Raw genomic sequence first — 19,144 nt, forward strand, 5'->3', positions numbered from 1 at the left:
AACACAGTCTAATTTCTGTTTCACTGGGACTTTAAAAACGTATAATATCAACATTTATTGATATTTAGAAACTGATTTCTGATACATTGTTGCTATTAAAGTGAATGAACTTTTAGTGGAGTATTATAGTTGAGGATCACTGTATCATGTTAATATATTACTATTTGTAAGTAGTTGTAAGTATTTATGAAGTTCTTCCCAAACTGTGGTTATGTCATTTTGCGTGTGAATGTGTCTGTATACTTAAAGATTCAGTTTCATGAATAGTGTGCAAATTACTTGCTTCACTGTTGCTATGATAGAAAATGTTTACTCAGTACTCAAAGAAGACCGTGATGTCTGTCAGTGAGGCTGAAGAGAAAAAGATTTCATTATGTTTTAGCCATTTAGTCAGACTCATTGGTACAAATACATCTTCCTTTATTTCACATACATTTTTTTTTTACTTTTACTTTTGAAGTTTTCACAATCTAAATGATTCAACAACAAAATGAGGAACTACCACAACAAAGTCCAAATTTCCTACAGGGGAAAATGATGCCAATGTCACTGTAGTAAAATTGACACATGTATTTTGCCATCCAGCAAAGGTACAGTTAAAGGAATAAAAAGAGACAAAAATAGGACAAAAAGGTGGTTCATGTTGATACTTTGACCAATACTGGGTCATCTTTATGACGATCCAAGTGTTATGTTAGATCCTGAACAGTGTTTGAGGACTGATTTTTGCAAAATTCTCAACATTTTTCATAAATAAAATTCTTTTTTATTCTATTTTTATTGATAAATAATATATATTTATTCATATCTAGGAGTCAATTGGGGAACAGGGACAGGTAATCACCCATAGAAGCCCTTCCTGAATCCATGGAAACGTCAAAAGTCTGAAGAATGTTCTTGCTGAACATATGGGGTTATATCAATTTTGGCTAATGCATCCCATGAATATTGCTATGAATAGTTCTTTTGAATGAGTATGTACATACAGTACATGTACATTATGAAGCTTTAGGTACACATATGCAAAGTATTGAACATAGGAAATTATGGTCTGTTTCATTGATTTGTTCAGTGAATAAGCATGGCGCAAGACTAAACAAAGAAGGTTAATAGCTTAGATACAAATTTGTACTGTACATGGTTCAGCTGAGTCTGTGAATCCAACCCCAAATTGAAGGGTTCTTTTTGGGCATATAAATTTCAAAAAGCTGATCAATGACACCTAATCCCTTCAGGTTCCCTTGGTGGCAACAGTTTTCACTCGTCATCCAAGTTGAAGAAGTTGCCCGTTGGCAATTATGTAAGAGGATGTCCTACTATGCTTTTCCGTATTTGAAACATGGTATACAAGCATTTAGTCAAGATCCAGTGATTTAAGGTACTGTTCATCTTGTTATGAAGCCCCTTTTTCACTACCACTCTTCCTGCAGTAGTGGGAAGTTCAGTAGTCCTATTTGCAAAAAAATACATTGTACTTTGGGCATTTCCATAATCCAGATTCTTGGATCTATAAAATAAGTCACATCATTTTCATGTTAAAACGACGAGGACCGGCTTGTCCCTCTGCCGAGTCAACATTGGTGCCGTTAGACTTTGACCGAGGCACATATTCAACATCTATGTTGTTTTTATGTTTTCCTTTCCCTCTGCTCCAAACGAAAAGGAGCAGGAAACAAAACAAGACCACTCCCAGGAATGTGAAACAACCCATAGCGGTTGACACTAAAATAGTCTTTAGGTCCAAACCGAGGGTCACACCGGTCGTCCCATTGGCAGTGGTATTGCTGGGATCTGTGTAGTACTGGGTCCTGTTAGCGTACAGCGATCCAAGACTTTTCACCGCCAATGAAGTCATCAAGGTGTCATTTCCAGCAGTGTTGGATGCAAGGCAAAGATACACACCACTGTCTTGTACTTCTGCTGACTTGATCTCCAGTGTACCGTTGTTGTGGACGGTAACTCGGCCATGGCTCCTACTTGTCAGAACTCGTCGGCGTGGGGACAACCAGGACACAGTGGGCCTTGGTGTCCCCTCAGCACTGCAGCGCAACATTGCTTGCTGGCCTTCATCCACAGTGATCGTTTGTGTTTTATTTTCACGAATTTTTGGCTTGGTGCATGTCACGTAATAGGACAGAAGAGTTTCTTTAAACTCCTTAAAAGGCCGGCCGCGGATACCTTCAGGTGTACTGCACTCCGGCTGCGACTCCCCAAAGAAGATGGAGTGCCTTTTCTGTAAGATCCACATCAGACGACAGTCGCACACTAAGGGATTGTTGTCGATCAGAAGGACCTCCAGAGCCTCAGGAGATTGAAAAACACCCTTCTCCAATGTGTCCAGTCGGTTATGAGAGACATTGAGGACTTTGAGCCCCCGCAGGCCCTGGAAAGCATACGGTTCAATGGCAGTCAGTTGAGCTCCAACCAGATGGAGCTCTCGAAGCCGAATCAGTTCCATCAGCATCCCCCCTTCAATATGCCTGATGCGGTTGTAGGACAGGTTCAGGTGTGTCAGGAAGGGCTGATGCTTCAGGGCTTGGTAAGGGAAGGAGGACAAGTTGGTGTTGGTTATAAACAGGGTGGTCAGGTTGAGGCCATGCAGGGTGTTGGCCGGGACGTGGTCTAGCGAGGGCCAATTATCAATTTCTAAATGCCGCAGCCGGAATAACTTTTTAAATGAGTAAGGATGTAAAGTGCTGATGCTAAGGTATCTCAGATGGAGACTAACCAGGTTGTGCAGGTGGGAAAGAGCCTCAGCAGGTACAACAGTAAGGTTGCACCTTTCTAGGGTGAGTATCTCAAGGCTTAACAGTCCACTGAATGCACGATGAGAAATGTAAACCAGATCATTGTCTCCCACTTCCAAAAATTTTAGATTGTGCAAGTCCTGGAACATGTAATCCAGGAGGATGACGATCTTGTTGTCACTTATATCCAGCCGAGTAAGATTTGCTAAGCCTGTGAAAACACCCAGAGGAATGAGCTTGATACGATTGCTCTTGAGACTGAGCGAGTGCATGTTAAACAGGGCGTTGAATGCTCCAGGCTCAACATAACTGATAATATTTCCACTGAGGTCAAGTTCCTCAAGCCCAGGAAAGGCAACAAAGTCATCAGGGTTGATCATTGTCAGCTTGTTCTTACTCAGGTCGAGGATCCTGGTCTCAGTTGGGATGCCGTCTGGAATGCTGGGCATGCGCTTGCGATGGCAGACAACTGCCTTGCTCTGCGCTGAACACTCGCAGCGTGACGGACATCCCAGAGCAGAACTCACAAAGACAGCCAGGAGGGCCAGTCCCAGGAATGGTTGCCAGCATGAGACGACTGTGTGCAGCATGACTTTGCTCATACAGTCAACCATTCTGTCACGGTTCTGCAAAAGAAAGAGAGAAAAAGAGAGACAAAGAAAGAAGTTAGTGAGTGACTCAGGTTGGACTTCGTGGTAGCTGTGTTCATGTCGAATTTGTTATTTTATAAATAACATGGCAAGACTGCTATTGAATTCTTTAATGATGACACAGGAGCTACTTTGGTACACTTCACTGCACTGTGACTGAAAATACACACCAAATGATCAAATAAGGAAATAACATGCTTGGACAAACAAGAGATGTCAAAGAACATGGAGTAAAATTTGCAGCAGGGAGGCATGAAATGGTTGGTGAAATACAACGTTATGAGACAGTAGTTTTAGGATGAATGTTTATTTTTAAATAAATAACTGGAGGTATACCTTAATGCCGAAATCACAAGAACATATAAACAATTAAGAATTAGTTGTAGATAGTGTTTTTCAAAGAATATAATGTTTACCCTTGTACAGCAAAACCAAGAATGGACAGGTTTTTGAACAAAGTTTGGAGACTTTCTCCCAGTGCGAATAAATGACAAGTTGTACAAGTTGTAACATCAATAAAATTTACCAACTGATGCCTGTTTCCTATCATAAAATAAACATGTTGTTGACGTTAGACCATGTTCACAAAAATCAGCTGCCTGTCTTGGCAGGTGATAACTCTCTGCTTCTACTGTCTCTGTGATTGCTTCTTTTGTGTTTCATATACCATATAGGTCTTTTCATTTACATGTTTTCTGTCAAACAACTGCAGGATCTCAGCAGGAACTAGCAACAATCACAGTACGTCTAAATGCTGAAATCAGCTGACAATGACAGACATATACTGTAGGTATATATTTGTCTATATGTCTATATGTAAAATCTAACAATATGGATGTGTCAGTCATGATGGACGAGTACAGAGACATGTCTAGCAGACAATAGAGGAGATGGAGTTTGTTGACACATGTATTTGACCATTTTCAAAACAAGACACACTCGTAGAACAGGGGGGATGAAGCAGTATATTGTATATGGAGTGCCCTAATAAGCTCTTATGCTTTGCATATTCTCTCTGTCTTTATCTCACAGGCACACACTCACTCACACACACACACACACTGTGCTGATGCTCTTATAGGGTTGGCTGCCTTCATGGTCACTTCAGCTTGAGACTGATTTCCGCTCAGCAGTAATAATCATCAGAATCAAGCTGTTAAATTAATATGTGCAATAAGTGCAACTTTTGCAGCCCATTGTATCACATCACTTTCTGTGTTGTGACAATTTTATAAAACTTGTTTTGTCCATTAAAAGAGTTCTGATAGCATTAAACGTAAATCTAAGCCAACAACACACATCAGGGTGCCTTAGTGTGGTCTGAGCAAACATGTTGCATCTCTTCTTGACATGTTGTGTCTTTTCACACATATTCTTCATCTCGCTCTGTTACTTGGAAATGATAAAAAACACCCCCCACCCTATATCCTGGAAAAGACAACTCCAAATTGGCTGAAGTGGCAGAATGAATGAAATCAATCAGAACAGATGGTGGTTTGTGCAGTTCATGGAAGAGCGTGACCAAACCCACACAACAACTAAGAGGGCAGCATTTAATGTAGGAAGAACATGATTATATTTACAAGCATTACCACAAAGGACACAAAAAAAAATAAACAAAGGTCCCATGTTGAATATTTTCTAGTCCAATTTAAAATGGAGGATGTATTTAATCAACTATTCTAGGAATTGTAGTATCTGCAGTTAAATGAACCTAATGGCAAAAGAGATGTTAACACCTAAAATCTGAGAAAAATCTAAGATAATAAATGAATATTCTTATTAAATGGTTGTGAACCAGAACCATCATATATATAGCAAAGGGGACTTAAAAAAACCCCCACTCTATTCCATGTTTTCATACATCGGGGATTTCTGCTATTATGGCTCATGTATACTGGTTATCTTGTCATGCAATCTCTGCAGAAATTCACATTAAAACACAAACAGGTCGATCTTCATATTTATGTATGTATGTGCTGGTTTTCCATCCATAGGTCTACTCATATAGTATATATCACATAAACACATGAAGATGAGCCGATACATGAACTGAATGCAATGCTTGCCACAAACAGACTGGCTGACAGGTTGCAAAGACTGCAAACCATCCTTGCCTCATTTGGTGTGTCATGGGCTGTGCTAAATTTAAACGGTGAGAGAAATCATCTGAATTTCTCCCCGGGCTCTTAATATGCTCACAGATTATGGTGCAAAGATAATATGGTGCCATACACGTGTAAAGTGAAATGTTATGTAAAGCTAAGAAATAAATTCCAAAGGTCAAAATATAGTAAATCTGAATTCTCAAAGTGCCAAGAACCAACCTTGTGTCAACTCAGTGTGACACAATTAAGACTTCACATGCACTTATACAATAAAACTATAAATACTATCGTGCATATACAAGTAAAATTCTAAAACTTATTTCCAACAAAGAGCCACCACATTGAATTGATCTTAATAAGCCAAAGATAGCCAGAGGCAATGGCTTAAATGAGTCATTGTATATTTCACTGATTTTCTCCAGTATGAATGAGAATCATTAGCTGACATGTTTTTTTTATTTTTATGTGTAAATATTGGTATATTTTCATGGTGTTTTGTGTGTGACATTTACTGAATTTCATTTATTTTTCCTCTTTTATGTGTCTTTACTCTCCCTAGCCTCCAGTTTGCTATAAAGTGTTATCTTTATAGTTAGTGGGCACCATATGGCTGGCTCTCCATTGCTACTGACTTGTAAAACACTGCCAAAAGTCCATAAGCCTATTTAAGTGTTCAACAGCTTTCTAACACATGTACTTGTAATGTCTCTTGTCCTGACTCCCTGAATTGAAAGTAGTGACCTTCTATATTATGTTCAACTTTCATGCTAACATGCTAATGTTTGCACTACTGCATCCAATATACCTGGTTAGTTGTCTTGCATGTTGTGCAGCAATATGGAAAAAAATAGGCTCATTATAGGAATTCATTCATCAAATCATTATTTGCTGTGTTTTTCCAAGATCGTTCTGCTTTATACTGATTAGGGCTTGGTCAATATTATTTTAGTTGACACAGTATGTTTGGTCTGTTTCTTAGCAATAAGATACTGCTTGATTGCCTGATTTTATTCATAATTTTGGTATTTTCTTTAGGCAAAGTTCATACACTGTACAGCTGTTTGTGTGAACCCAAAATTAAAACTAATTAAACCAATTAGTATAAAAAATACATCCTTTCTGGTATGAATACAGAAAGTAAGATAATGAGCCGACAAAATTGAAGATCAAAACCATTTAAACAATACCTGATCTTAGTATTCGGCACATTACTCATTAAATTAAGTCAGTAAATTACTTTGTTTAATGCAGTGTTCAATCAAACATTTGTAGATACACATGGCTAATGTGACTGTGACACACACACACACACACATCCAGACACACACACACGCCTCTGCACAAGTGATTTTCATGTCTTTGTGTTTCTGCAGATTCTTCCCACATAATAACCACGTTATGCATACACACGCTGTCCACATGAATTGCCGCACCATATGATTCAATGGTTTACTAAGAGGGTGTCTAATCAGTATAATGATTGGATGTCTTTGTAACAGTGTGTAATCAGAGTAAGAGTGAGCCTGTGATGTGACCCCCTCACCTGAGCACTGCTGAATGAGAGAACCATAATGCCAGTGAATCATCAGCAGCACCCGCTGAAGTGTGTGTCCTGTGCAGGAGCAAATGCTGCATAGAATTAGGAAGATGCCCCAGGGGCAATATCCACAAATAAAATCCCAACTATCTGCTCATGCAGGGTGGATTTTTGTGTGTATGTGAGTAGTGTGTTCCATTGCTGTGTGCATGGCTTATTTTTCTGAATTTTCCTGATGAGTTAACTGAAATGTCCTATGCTGTTCATTGTTATGCAAAGACTGATTATGTGCTGTTTGTGTCTTTCAAAAGGAGTTTACCTCAAGATAAAATATAGATTTGATTATTTTGTTACCTATAGAATATCAAACGTCACAGATAAAAAGATCCACTTGCCAGGGCAGCAACAAATTGGAGTTTCACCTTGGTCTGTCACCCTCAAAGAACATTCACAGTGAAATAAAAAATGTATTTCCTAAGTTCTTATTCTGTGTCTTTGCATGAATTGTTCTGTTATCTCTTGGTATATGCTACATACAGTAATTGTCAAAAAATAAGTTTTATATATTTATATATCACTGAAACCCTCTCTTTTCTTTTCCTAAAAAATACTTTTGCTGACTCATCCTGCACTTGGGAGCATAGAAATACATTTTTCCGATCACATTTGTCTGGGTGACCAGCTAACTCCCATCATTTACATCTGTAGTTGCAGCTCATAGCAGCCAACAGATCCATTATCATGGGTCAGAAGTGTATGTTTGGAAATCAGCTGGTAAAAACGTTGTTTATATTCTTAAAAGAATGTGGCCGGGGTTGAGGTTTACTTTATTCATTTCTCCCTCATCCTCTGCCTTCTGATATAAGAATTCCAGTGAGGGTGGTGTGGGTCTCTACAGCTCCATATTATTGCAATTCTCTGCAGACTTGCTTGTAAACCACGCCTGGTTTTGAGCAATCCAATGAAACCAATTGTCAATTGGATTAAATCCTGCTGTTGGACTCAGAAATATGTTAAAGAAACTAAAGATGCTTTAACCATGAAAATCAGAAACACATATCACAAAAAAGGTAACAAAAATACTGGCTACTCTACTAAAAACAGTGTTTGACAGTTTTAAACCCAGTTACTTAAACTGGGAAAATGTCGACAATGTGATGTGACATAAAGGTAGGGTACTACGAAAAAGCATCTATCTCAAACATTAGTGGCAGCCATTTCTTTAATAGCCCTTTGACATTGGCCTCTCTCTAGAAATCACCATGTTGCATTCATGTTCAGCAATCACACTGAAGAAGCAAAGACCACCAATATCGCCACCAAGAGAGTTCAGACTGTACATTGTAGCCATAAAATACAATAAAGAAATCAGTCACTCCATCACCATTTCTCTCTGCACTTACTCAGTGAATAATAAGTTAACACAATAAAACATGAGAAGTTCTTAATTAATACCTCTAGGAATAAAATGAATATCAGAAATTGATCACAGGCTATAATTTTACAATTTTATCAACGTTTCTAATTTATCTCAATATTCTGGAAAATTCTAATGACATTCAGTTATGGTCCAGTGATGGCAGAAATCCTGCAATGCACTGTGAGATAAGACTGCACAGTAAAGGTGTTTCTATAATGTGGCCCCTGACCCACATTAGTGCAGGGTTGGATCCTGAGAGGGGGATGATAACAGCTAATGGTGTCTGACTCAGCATAAATCAGTGAACAGCCATTTTGCAGGGGTGTTGAGGTCACCTGCGCAACGCCATCGTTCCAAGCATATGTACACAAGTGGCTCAACGTGAATCTCAAACTTACGCAATACATTTCCATACTAAGAAATCATGGTTTACTCCTCCACTATGACGCATATATAAAAACATATTTATTTTAGCTCATTTTAGTACACACACAGTTTTCTATTCCCATCACAAACAAATTTCCATATGAATCGCTGAAAGCATGTAGTCCTTCCCATCCCATGATGCTGGTCTTTACTTTTCAACACAGCTCAGGGCTTACTAGTAAGAGGATGGGTAGGGATGAAGTCTGTCTGTACCAGAGTCACAAAACACAGCCCTGAATGCGCCATGATTCCACTAACATGTCCTCCACAATCCTCTAAAATGCTTTCCATGCAACAGAAAAGGCTTATATTGCCTTTCCTGAACTTCCCTATTACACTTTACCATGCTAAATAAAGGATTATTCACATCTCGTCAAACTAATGAATGTTGCTGTCCAGGTGTGGGTTTTATCAGACAGAGATCTAGAGGTGAGAGTGTAGCTACTGTATACAGGAGATTGCCACCGCTCCTCAGGCAGTCGACTGATATTGCTGAAATTCTGTCTCTGTATTTTTCTTTTGCACAATCTCACTATGACTCTTTCATTTCTCTCACATTTCTTCCTTCTCTTTGTGTAGCACTACTAATTGATGTGTATTTTTCTGTGTCACTCTATTGCTTAGATGCAATAATTTATAGTTGGATGGTTTTTCGAGGCTGCACACTGTCAACCTGCATTAATGTAAGCAAATTTGTGAGCATTTAGAAGACCAAGTGAGCTCTAAAACACACAAGGTGATGATGATAGCAGGAAACCAACAAGTAGATGTGCAAAGTCAATAACAAAACTGTGGGTGTGCAACAAGCAAAGTTATGAGGTCATTTCAAGAGGAAAGCCTGACACATATTTTTTGATTAATTCTCTTTCATGGGAATAAATCAACAATCAAAGATCTCAAATTTAAGTTTATATCCTGCTGTGCTCTTTTGCTTGGCTACATTTTAACAATGAATGTGCATTCATGCACACAGAATAACAATACAAATGAATATATTTATGATAACTTTAGATACAGCACATACAGATCAGCCATAGTCCCGAGCAGGCTCCTCAAAACTCAGAGGTTTCAGTAGCCAGAAACTCCACAGAAACATGGTAGTTGATTTTGTTCTAATTGGAGCCAATTGAATCAAGCAATCATGGGTCAGATTATTCATCATCCTCCTGCCGGGCAGAGTGGACACCCACTATTCATGTTTGATTTCAAATTATTTACCAACTAATTAGCCCCACAGCTCCAATATGGAATGAATATAATTATGCAAAATGATGAACTTAATTACTCAATGGTAGACCTCACTGTACAGTCCAGGAGGTCGGGTTGTTAGACTGCAACATACACACACAGATTATATCTTAAAAATCACAGGTAAACTACATCTTACTTATTTGTACCCCTTAAATACTTTTTAAAAACCATGTGTTTTGAATGTATTTCAATGTGGACTATACAAGGCATAAAACCTGTTCATCCGTCAAAGGATTATGTAAGCCGTCAGTTCAAGTGAAAACATGAAAATCAAAGTTGGCATAATATGGTTTTTCTGTAATAGCAATGACACTGTATGTCACTGGTCGACTTTCTAACCACAACATTCTGTTTATACTTAGACTCTTAAGCCATAATCCTGGCAAACTATTGGTTGTAAACATTTTTCTTTGGCTTTCATCTGAGGGGTAAGTTTGCACACCCTGAAAGCTCACAAGGCACTTCTTATTTTGCCCAAGTAGTTTGAGGATTTAGATAACAACTTGGCCTCTGTGCAATCAACCAATAAAAAGCCACTTGTGAAATTGGCCTGGCTCTATCTCCTCTGGAAAGGTTTTTCAGACTGTGTTTGATGTGGCCCCCAGGCACTGATCATCCAACATAATGTGATTCCTCTTCACAGAGAAAAGCTTCCCTGCGTTTATAGTGGATGGTGGGAGACAGTTGCTTTCTTTACCCAGCAATTATCAACACCCCTTAAAAAGCATAATCAAAGCGTCAAATTTTGATATTTTGACTCAGAAGACGGCTCCGGAGGAAGAGCCACTTCCACATGGCAGGAAGAGGAGGAAAATAAACTCTCAGAGCGAGAGCAAAGCCGCAGAGGCAGCGGGGCTGTGTGAGGAATAAAGCAATAATGAAAGCAACATTATGTGTAATCATGCAGGGAGAGAATGTGCTACATACTGGTTGCAGCAGTTATACAGCAAGCTCTCTTGTACATTAGCATCTGACATGGCTGCCCTCACATCAATGGGTCCAACTCATCGCGATGTAATTGGTCATAATGAGGAACGAATAAGAAAGGCGAATATTTCAGAATACGCCAAAAAGGAACTTAAAAAAAACAACCTCAAATCCAGATATTAAACAATATTGCCACTTTGACAACAGTTATTATTACAGTTGTTATTCACACTGGGCAATTAACTTGCAGTGATCAAAAAACGGTTAATACTTGTCTGAATAAAGCAGTGGACATGCATAAGCTAAATGTTTGATGCCTCAATGTCCTAGATAACTACAAAATAACAGTACATCCTCATAAGGTTCATTGTAAGGGAAAGTTATTAAATCATCATTTTATTTTAATGAGGCTTATATCTCATAATGATGATACCCTGAAGGAAAGATGTTATTAACTTGCAGGTTAGTTCACAGTCAGAGTGTGCAATTAACCCACCTTTTCAAAAGAGCATCAGCGAGTAATCAAATGGGATCATAATGAGAGGGAGAGACTGCGATGCTCTTTGTCTTATCCATTATTGAAGGGATCTTTGTAAAGGGCAGCAAGGCTTTAGGTTGGTTAAAGTGAGCCTGCCAACATGCAAAATGACACTGTACTCTTTTTAATAAACCACTGTCTATCTGACTGCTCATGCAACAGAATGCCTCCTCAGGATGTGACCTGGATACAATCAAACAACTCAGACCTCATCTATTTTTCCAAACACTAATAATTAACAAGTGATACAAGCAGTGTTTCTAGAAGGAGTAGAATAAGAAAAACAACAGCAGCGGCAGCAACCTTGAGGATTCTTCATGCACACATATGGCAGTGGAAAAACTACAAACCCTTGTTAGTAATTGTTCCATTTTCACAACCATTTTCATAAATTGGATTCCACAAGGCGGACTGTATAATTCATTAACGCACACACTGCAAAAGCAACATGATCATAGTCACATGATCGAGGGTTTTGGGACCAAGAGCCCTTAACGGTGAGGATCAGCCGCCTTGGGGCAATAATAGGCTTCCATGCACAGATTGCCCTTCTGCTTGGCTTGCAAAGCGAAGTCAAAGCTCAATTAATCCGTGTTAATTAGAGATAAACTTGGTAGATTGAGTCAGTTGCTCTTTTCTGTGTCTGATAACCCTTGGTTTGGGAAAGAGGCAAAACGGCCCCATCAAACAGTCAGATCTTGATTCATTCCACAGTGAAGGGAGTTAATCCAATGTTTAATAGCTATTAAAATTATGAACTTTGGAGACAAGCAGGCGCTTGTAAAAGAAGGTAACAAAATTAGGTAATTAAATGTGTGTGGATAAAAATACAGCACTGGCAATATGAAAGGGCTCAATAAGGTCTGGGGAACAGAGCATTGTCATTTCATTACATTTACAAAGTGACAAATGAAAAAGATAAATCGACCAATTAATCAGTTCATTAGAGAACAATGTGTTACATATTAAGAGTTTCATTGCAGTGTATTTTTCTGAGTTAAAATGACACGCACTCTCCACACCCATTAGACTCATACAATATAAACATTAATGCACCGTTATGTTGATATTGAGGTGATGTTATTGTGCTTTATAGTACCACTTCAGCAGGTTAGGATGCTCTCCAGAGTGTTCCTTCACTATAGAACATTCAGGACAGATATTAAGTGTCACATTAACAGGGGCAAGTAGTCAAAAAGGTGTGAATTGCCTGAAGTACATAACACAGAGATGTGTTTTTCTAAAAAGATGTGGTACATTAATTTCTTTCTTCTGCAGAGATAATGGAATATGTAGAGGATAAAGTCATTGGATATCTATACAGTATCTATTGAGATAAATACCAATTTAATGTTGGATCACATAAGTTGAACTAGGTGGATTCATCTTAATACCTTGACCTCAATATGGATGAAGATATACATTGTAAATTGCATAAAAGTCCTTGCTAAATCAGCAGGAATCATTGGTAAGAACCTGAGAGATTTAACTTTTCAAGCTTATTCAAATCCTTTAAAGCCTGTGTCTGTCCTTAATTATTTGACTGGGCCTCTAAAATGATACATTTTTCTCTGTGTGAATTGGTACAAAACAGTGGTTGTAAATATTTTTTAGCCTTAGGGATGGCAATGCTGGCCTGTCACTTGGTCTATCACTTTGGTCCGGACCGAAATATCTCAACCACTGTTAGATGGATTGCCATACAAATTGATGCAGATATCCATGCTGCCATGCTGACTTTGGTGATCCCTTGACTTTTCCTCTAGGTTGACAGTTGTGGTTTTAAGTCAGTGAGTGTCTTTAACAACTATTGGAAGGACTGACATAAAATTTGGCCCATCAGGATGAATTGTCATCTCATTGGCGATCTCTTGACTTTTCATCTAGCACTACCATCAGGTTAAAATTATAGCTTGTCCAATACTTTGGTTAAGAACCAAATACCTGCAAAACTAAGGACATTTTTATCAGCCTCAGCTGTACTTTGTGTTCAGTGCTAAGTAGCTAATGTTAGCAAGACTCTTAGTGTTTGTGTGTACAAACATGCACCAAGGTTGGCTATACTGTAGTGGGAGATATATGATGGGAACCTTGTTGTGAGGTTTGCTGGAAGATTCAGTTCAGAAGTTAAGTTGTTGAATTGCTTTAATATGGAAGAAAGCAGGTTGACTAAAATGATATTTATTGGGGATATATAAATCAGTGGATGTGGCCAAAGAAGTGCACACTTTATTACTACTATGAGTTTGAAATTATGTAGATGTTTGTATTAGTGTAGTTTTGCTGGGAGGTTTGTTGTTATAGTTTTGATATTTTTAATAGCAGCCAGGTTTTTTAATCCTATGTGGGAAGGGCAAATACCTGACACAGATTCAAAAAAACTAATTATGTATGTCTTACTTGGGACCCTTCCTAGCTCTTGTGTACTGATGTGAGGTATTTTACATTATTTAATTTTGTAACTGCCACATATTATTACATATATCATTGGTAATGTGGATTGGAAAACGTTCCACTGTCAGCTGTCAGCTGCTAAACTGAAAGTATGCTCAATGTTATAATTTGCAATCACTGATATAAATCATACACATTCATCCATAAATACCTTGGATCCTTCCACACAGGTAATTCTATCATCCGTAACATGACATGCAGTTGATAAACATCTCTGGTGTTCTTTATACCCAGAACGTATTAATATTCCACTTCAGTAAGGAGAGCAAAACCCTACACTCATTAATCATGGTAACTAGCTGTATTTTTAGATAATGAAAAGAAATCTTTTGCCATCTGCACCCTGACCACCACTTACATGGATAATTCATGCCTATGTGCTATGTAACATATATTCTATTACACAAACACTAAATATAACATGTAGCTCACTAAGCTACTATGACTGCATTGAGTGAAAAATCAATAACTGCATCAGAGACCAGAATCCCTGCCATGCAAGCATTATATGGGTATTTATATGGATGACTTACATTGATTAATTATAATATCAAACCACCAATGACTGGGACTTAACAATGGTATTGATATATGATGTTACAATGTACAATTAACAGAACAGTTAGATATTTCAGGCTATGCTACTCAGTCAGTGATGCTGAGGGATTTTCTTTTTTTCCACTTCCTGCCCACATAGAGAGATTAGCCCACAACAACACCCCTGAAGCTGCTAGGAATGCCATGTATCTAGGGATGCCATGTATTGCTCACTGGCATCACCAGCAGCTCATACACCAGCCAATAGTGGGACTTGAACCTAGGTGCTGCAGGTGTAAGGACTGCTTCCTAAACCATACCAGACTGCTGCCAGTAACAGGTGGGGAGAGGATAAGAGTCAGACAGAAAATGAAAAAAAGAATTTCCTTTCCTTAATCTTCTCTTTCCCTTCTGACTTCATCATAAACTTGCATAACCAGCAAGACTGCCTCAAATTTTTTTTCACCAATCTCCTCTATTTTCACTGACCTAGACTTTATTTTTATTCAGCCTCACGTCTAAAGAGCATTTTTAAAAAGGGTAAGCAGAACCTAGAGTGAATTTCTTCCTTCTCTGGCTTTGATCAGAAAAGCCTTGTGAGATAAATTGTGTGAACTGATTAAAATGCATCTGCAGCAGCCGTTAACACATTGTGTGGGCTCCTGAGAGCCCTCGTGGATGTGCCTCTCGCCCTCCCCTCCACCACCCCTCCATGTCTGGACAGCCTACATCAGGTCTGAGTCAGGGGGTGTTTCATCAGTGTTATGACTCAACCACAGGGACAGTAAAGGTGGTTGGCAAAACCCCTCACCCCCCCACCCACACACCCCATTCTGGCCTATATTTACATCTAAGCGCTTTTCATAAAAAACTAAATATACCATATAGCATGTACAGTCTGAGTCAGAACACAGAAAATGCTTCATGGTAAAAAAAACAGCAACACCATCAACAACAAAAACATATCAACAATCATCCATAATAAAGGAAGACATGTACTGCTGACTCTATAAATGCCTATAGCAAAAATTGAGAAAAGAAAGAACAGTATCACTGCAGCATAACGGAAGCATCATGCTTTCCATTGCCAAAAGTGCATCAGCTTAAACCAAGTACTGTACTGAGAAGATGCTTTTCTGTATTACACTAAGGCATTGCACACATCTCATAGTCATGCTGATTACAAAAATAACTCCATATTAATTTAGAGCATGATATTATAACATTTTACACAAGCTTTAAGAATGTATCAAAGCAACCAGTATAGTCATTAAGCATCATTCTGCACACACTGTCTTCAGCACACCCATAAGCCACTGGGCAAGAAGTATATTATGCCCAAAATAACGGACAAATAAATGCAGGGTTCAAATTTTAAACCTTTTCTTGTAGGAAACAGAAATTATTCATAATGTTACATAAAAAGATATGCAGCTCTAACATACCCATGCATCTCCATGAGGTCCCAGTGTTTCAGTACACTTGGCAGGAAATCTTGGACATATATCTGCAAGACATCTGTCCATCTCTTCCTCTAAATCGAAATGGATGCACAACTTCTTTTCTTAAATCTCATTCTCTTATGCTATTATTTTCTGTGCGTGTGAGATGTCCGTTCCTCTGCGTCTCTCTCTCTCTATGTCTTCCCCTCTCTCCCTCCTCTTTGGTTTTCTCTCTCCTTACCCAATCAAGAGATCTGGCCTCTGACCTTGCAGCTCAATGCCATTAAACTCCTTTCAATTCTGCACCTTGTAGCATCTCAGGGAAGACAATGTAGCCTTATGCAGTCCTTAATATCAGCCCTTACCAGATTGTATATTTTTCTTTCATATAGTCTCGGTCATCTGCTGGTTTGGTGTTTGGTCCCAAAACATATTGAGGCTTTAAAGATAGATATATGATTATTTAGCTGATATTTCAAACACAGTCTGGGAAAAGGCAATAGTGTATTGATTAACTCCAATGGATCCTGTGTATGTTCACACACTCCATCCAAATCAAAATCTTAAACAAACAAACAAAAACACATTATCAGTAAAGGTTCAGAGGATTATACAGTGTTTTTACCAATGGATTTCATTGTAATTTTTATACTGTAATTTCTGTCTGCTCTGTCTATACAATATCTTTTGCATGGCAGAGGAATCCTGCTCTGTTACTATTCCTGAGGTTTCTCTTTTTTTTTCTTATCTGAATTGGGGCTAAGGGTCGAAGGATAAAGGCTGTTCTGTCTTGCACACATTGTAAAGCCCACTGACTTTGACTTGGATTGAAATCTTGAAAACAGTCTTGTACTAAACTAGTGTACTGCCCTACACAATGTAGAGCCATTTACAAATATTACCAAAATAGATCATAATGGTTTATTAAATAGAGTATTAATTGTAGATTTTCAAAGATGACTTTTCCACAGGAGGCATAGAGCCTTTTGTAAATGTTGGCTGATATCAAATTTGCTGCCTTTAGATGTACAATTTTTCAGTAACAGTAAATGGCATATGATAGAAAACAACACAGATATTCCATGTTTCAATATGCAGTACAGATATTTCAGCTACCACCGGTGAGGTTGACTATACTAGTGAGAATGGTAATAAATGAGAAGATCTTAAAAATAAACAACTAGTCATCACCAAATCCATATTGAATCGAATTGAATCGAAAATTGAATTGAATCGAATCAGGACCTTGCTAATCAGAGTCAGATTGATTCAGGAAATCAGTATCTGCATATACATAAATGCAGGCAGCATTGCCTCAAAACATCACTGAATGATTGCTACCCAGGGGAATTCACACAGCAGGGCTAATCTGACTGCAGTCACAGCCGAAGACATTGGGTTTACAAGGGGTTAATGAACTCTCAGAGGACAAATCAAAGCAGGCATTTGAGTGATTTGACTGTTTTTATAGCTTGCTGTTATCAGCCATTCAATATGCTTCCCCCATGGGATTATGGTCCATGCAAAGATCACAAAGCCTTATTGGATATTGATCAGGTCATGTGATTCAGTTGTTGTGGAACCACAGCAACAAAATAAAATGAAAGATACAGCAGGTGGCAAAAGATAATGTCCAAAATGACCATCCTGCTGATTCTTGTCTGGAATGTCTCAGTCAATATTGCATTTATGGTGCTTCATGCTGTTCACGTTCACTTCAAACACTGTGGGATAGATTTCCTGAAGCCCTCACCATGTTTAGTATATCCCCCAACCCCCGCCCTTATCCATTTATGGCATCTCCTGAGCAGCTGCAAGAAGCCTAAAAAGGAGAAAAGTGCCCTTAAACTGTAAATGGTTTCATGCATTGCCAACTGGCCATTCTTTTTCAGAAATTATGATAGTATTTACAGTGTAGTGTGTGCCAGTATCTTCAAAGTTCAACACGTTCTCACTCCCAACTCGTCACATATCGAAGCTTGGTCAGGACCCTGTGGTGTCACTTTGTAACACACGGGGTCCCTCTTTAGCGTCGTTTTTCAACGTGCAGTATCACTGTTAAAAGATAATTATATTTTATGGTGTGACAACGTGGTGGTTAACGTCTGGTTAGGTTTAGGCACAAAAACCACTTGGTTAGTGTTAGGGAAAGATCATGGTTTGGGTTAAAATAAAAAATAAAATAAAAAGGTTAAGGTGGTGTTGAACTGTGCTCTGTGCTGACTCTGTGCTGATTACCAACTTTCTGCCAACAACATTACAAGCCATCCACCGACCCCTCCAACTCCTAATAAGAAAGTCAGCTAATATAGATGTCATGTGAAGTACGTCAATTCAGAAATGTTGATATGATATGTATTGTTGAAATGTTAATATGCTCCGTATTACAGGTGTTGAAATGTACACATTCAGCATATCTGTAGTTTGCAGAAACATACAATGCCAACGTTTTATTCTGGCGACCAGGCTGAAATTTGTCACTCTATATAGATGTCATTGGTCTCATAGCGTCTATTTCAGATGTTGTGGGAGCTCAACAGTAGTCTATTGGACTACCCTGCACGTTAAAAAATTACGCTAAAGGGGTACCCAGTGCGTTAAAAAGTGACGCCATGGGTCCTGACCAAGCTTCGATATGTGACGAGTCGGGAGTGAGAACGGGCTGCAAAGTTACATGCTGCAGTAGCCAGGGTATAGCTAGCATTTTACATTTTGGTCTGCTTGATACTCTATATATTATATATATATACATATATTACTTTCAGAGAGACAAAAATACATGGCTTTCTACTGACCTGCATGTCCCTATTCCTAGTGTTGTCACCTATATTTATGCATTGTCTAGGCCATTGTCAAATTGTGACTGGAGCCACCAGAAAGCACTCTTTAAACATTAAGTTCAAGGGAAATAAACTCCCGGATATCTGTATTGTATTGGCCTCAAAAATCCAGCATTTGTCTGGCTATAATTGTGACTTAGTCTGAGACATAAATAATGCATAAATAGCAGTAATTTATTATTAATGTTTGCTGATGTGATCTACCAAATAAAAGTTTCCTTATTTATTTCCTTAAAACCAAACAAATGGGGTTTACTTTAGAGCTGA

At 38.5% G+C, this 19,144-nt stretch overlaps 1 protein-coding gene across 1 annotated transcript in view; it reads right to left on the reverse strand.

Moving 5' to 3' along the window:
* Positions 1–841: 841 nt before the first annotated feature.
* lingo2 (leucine rich repeat and Ig domain containing 2) overlaps positions 842–19,144 on the reverse strand; it is a 105,105-nt gene continuing 86,802 nt past the window's right edge. The window contains exon 2 of the mRNA XM_042418087.1: positions 842–3,373. Within this exon, the coding sequence (XP_042274021.1) occupies positions 1,520–3,361 (1,842 nt within the window). The 5' untranslated portion in view covers positions 3,362–3,373 and the 3' untranslated portion in view covers positions 842–1,519. The remainder of the gene's footprint in view (positions 3,374–19,144) is intronic.

This window comes from Thunnus maccoyii, chromosome 8 (genome assembly GCF_910596095.1).
Source record: "Thunnus maccoyii chromosome 8, fThuMac1.1, whole genome shotgun sequence".
Taxonomy (NCBI): domain Eukaryota; kingdom Metazoa; phylum Chordata; class Actinopteri; order Scombriformes; family Scombridae; genus Thunnus; species Thunnus maccoyii.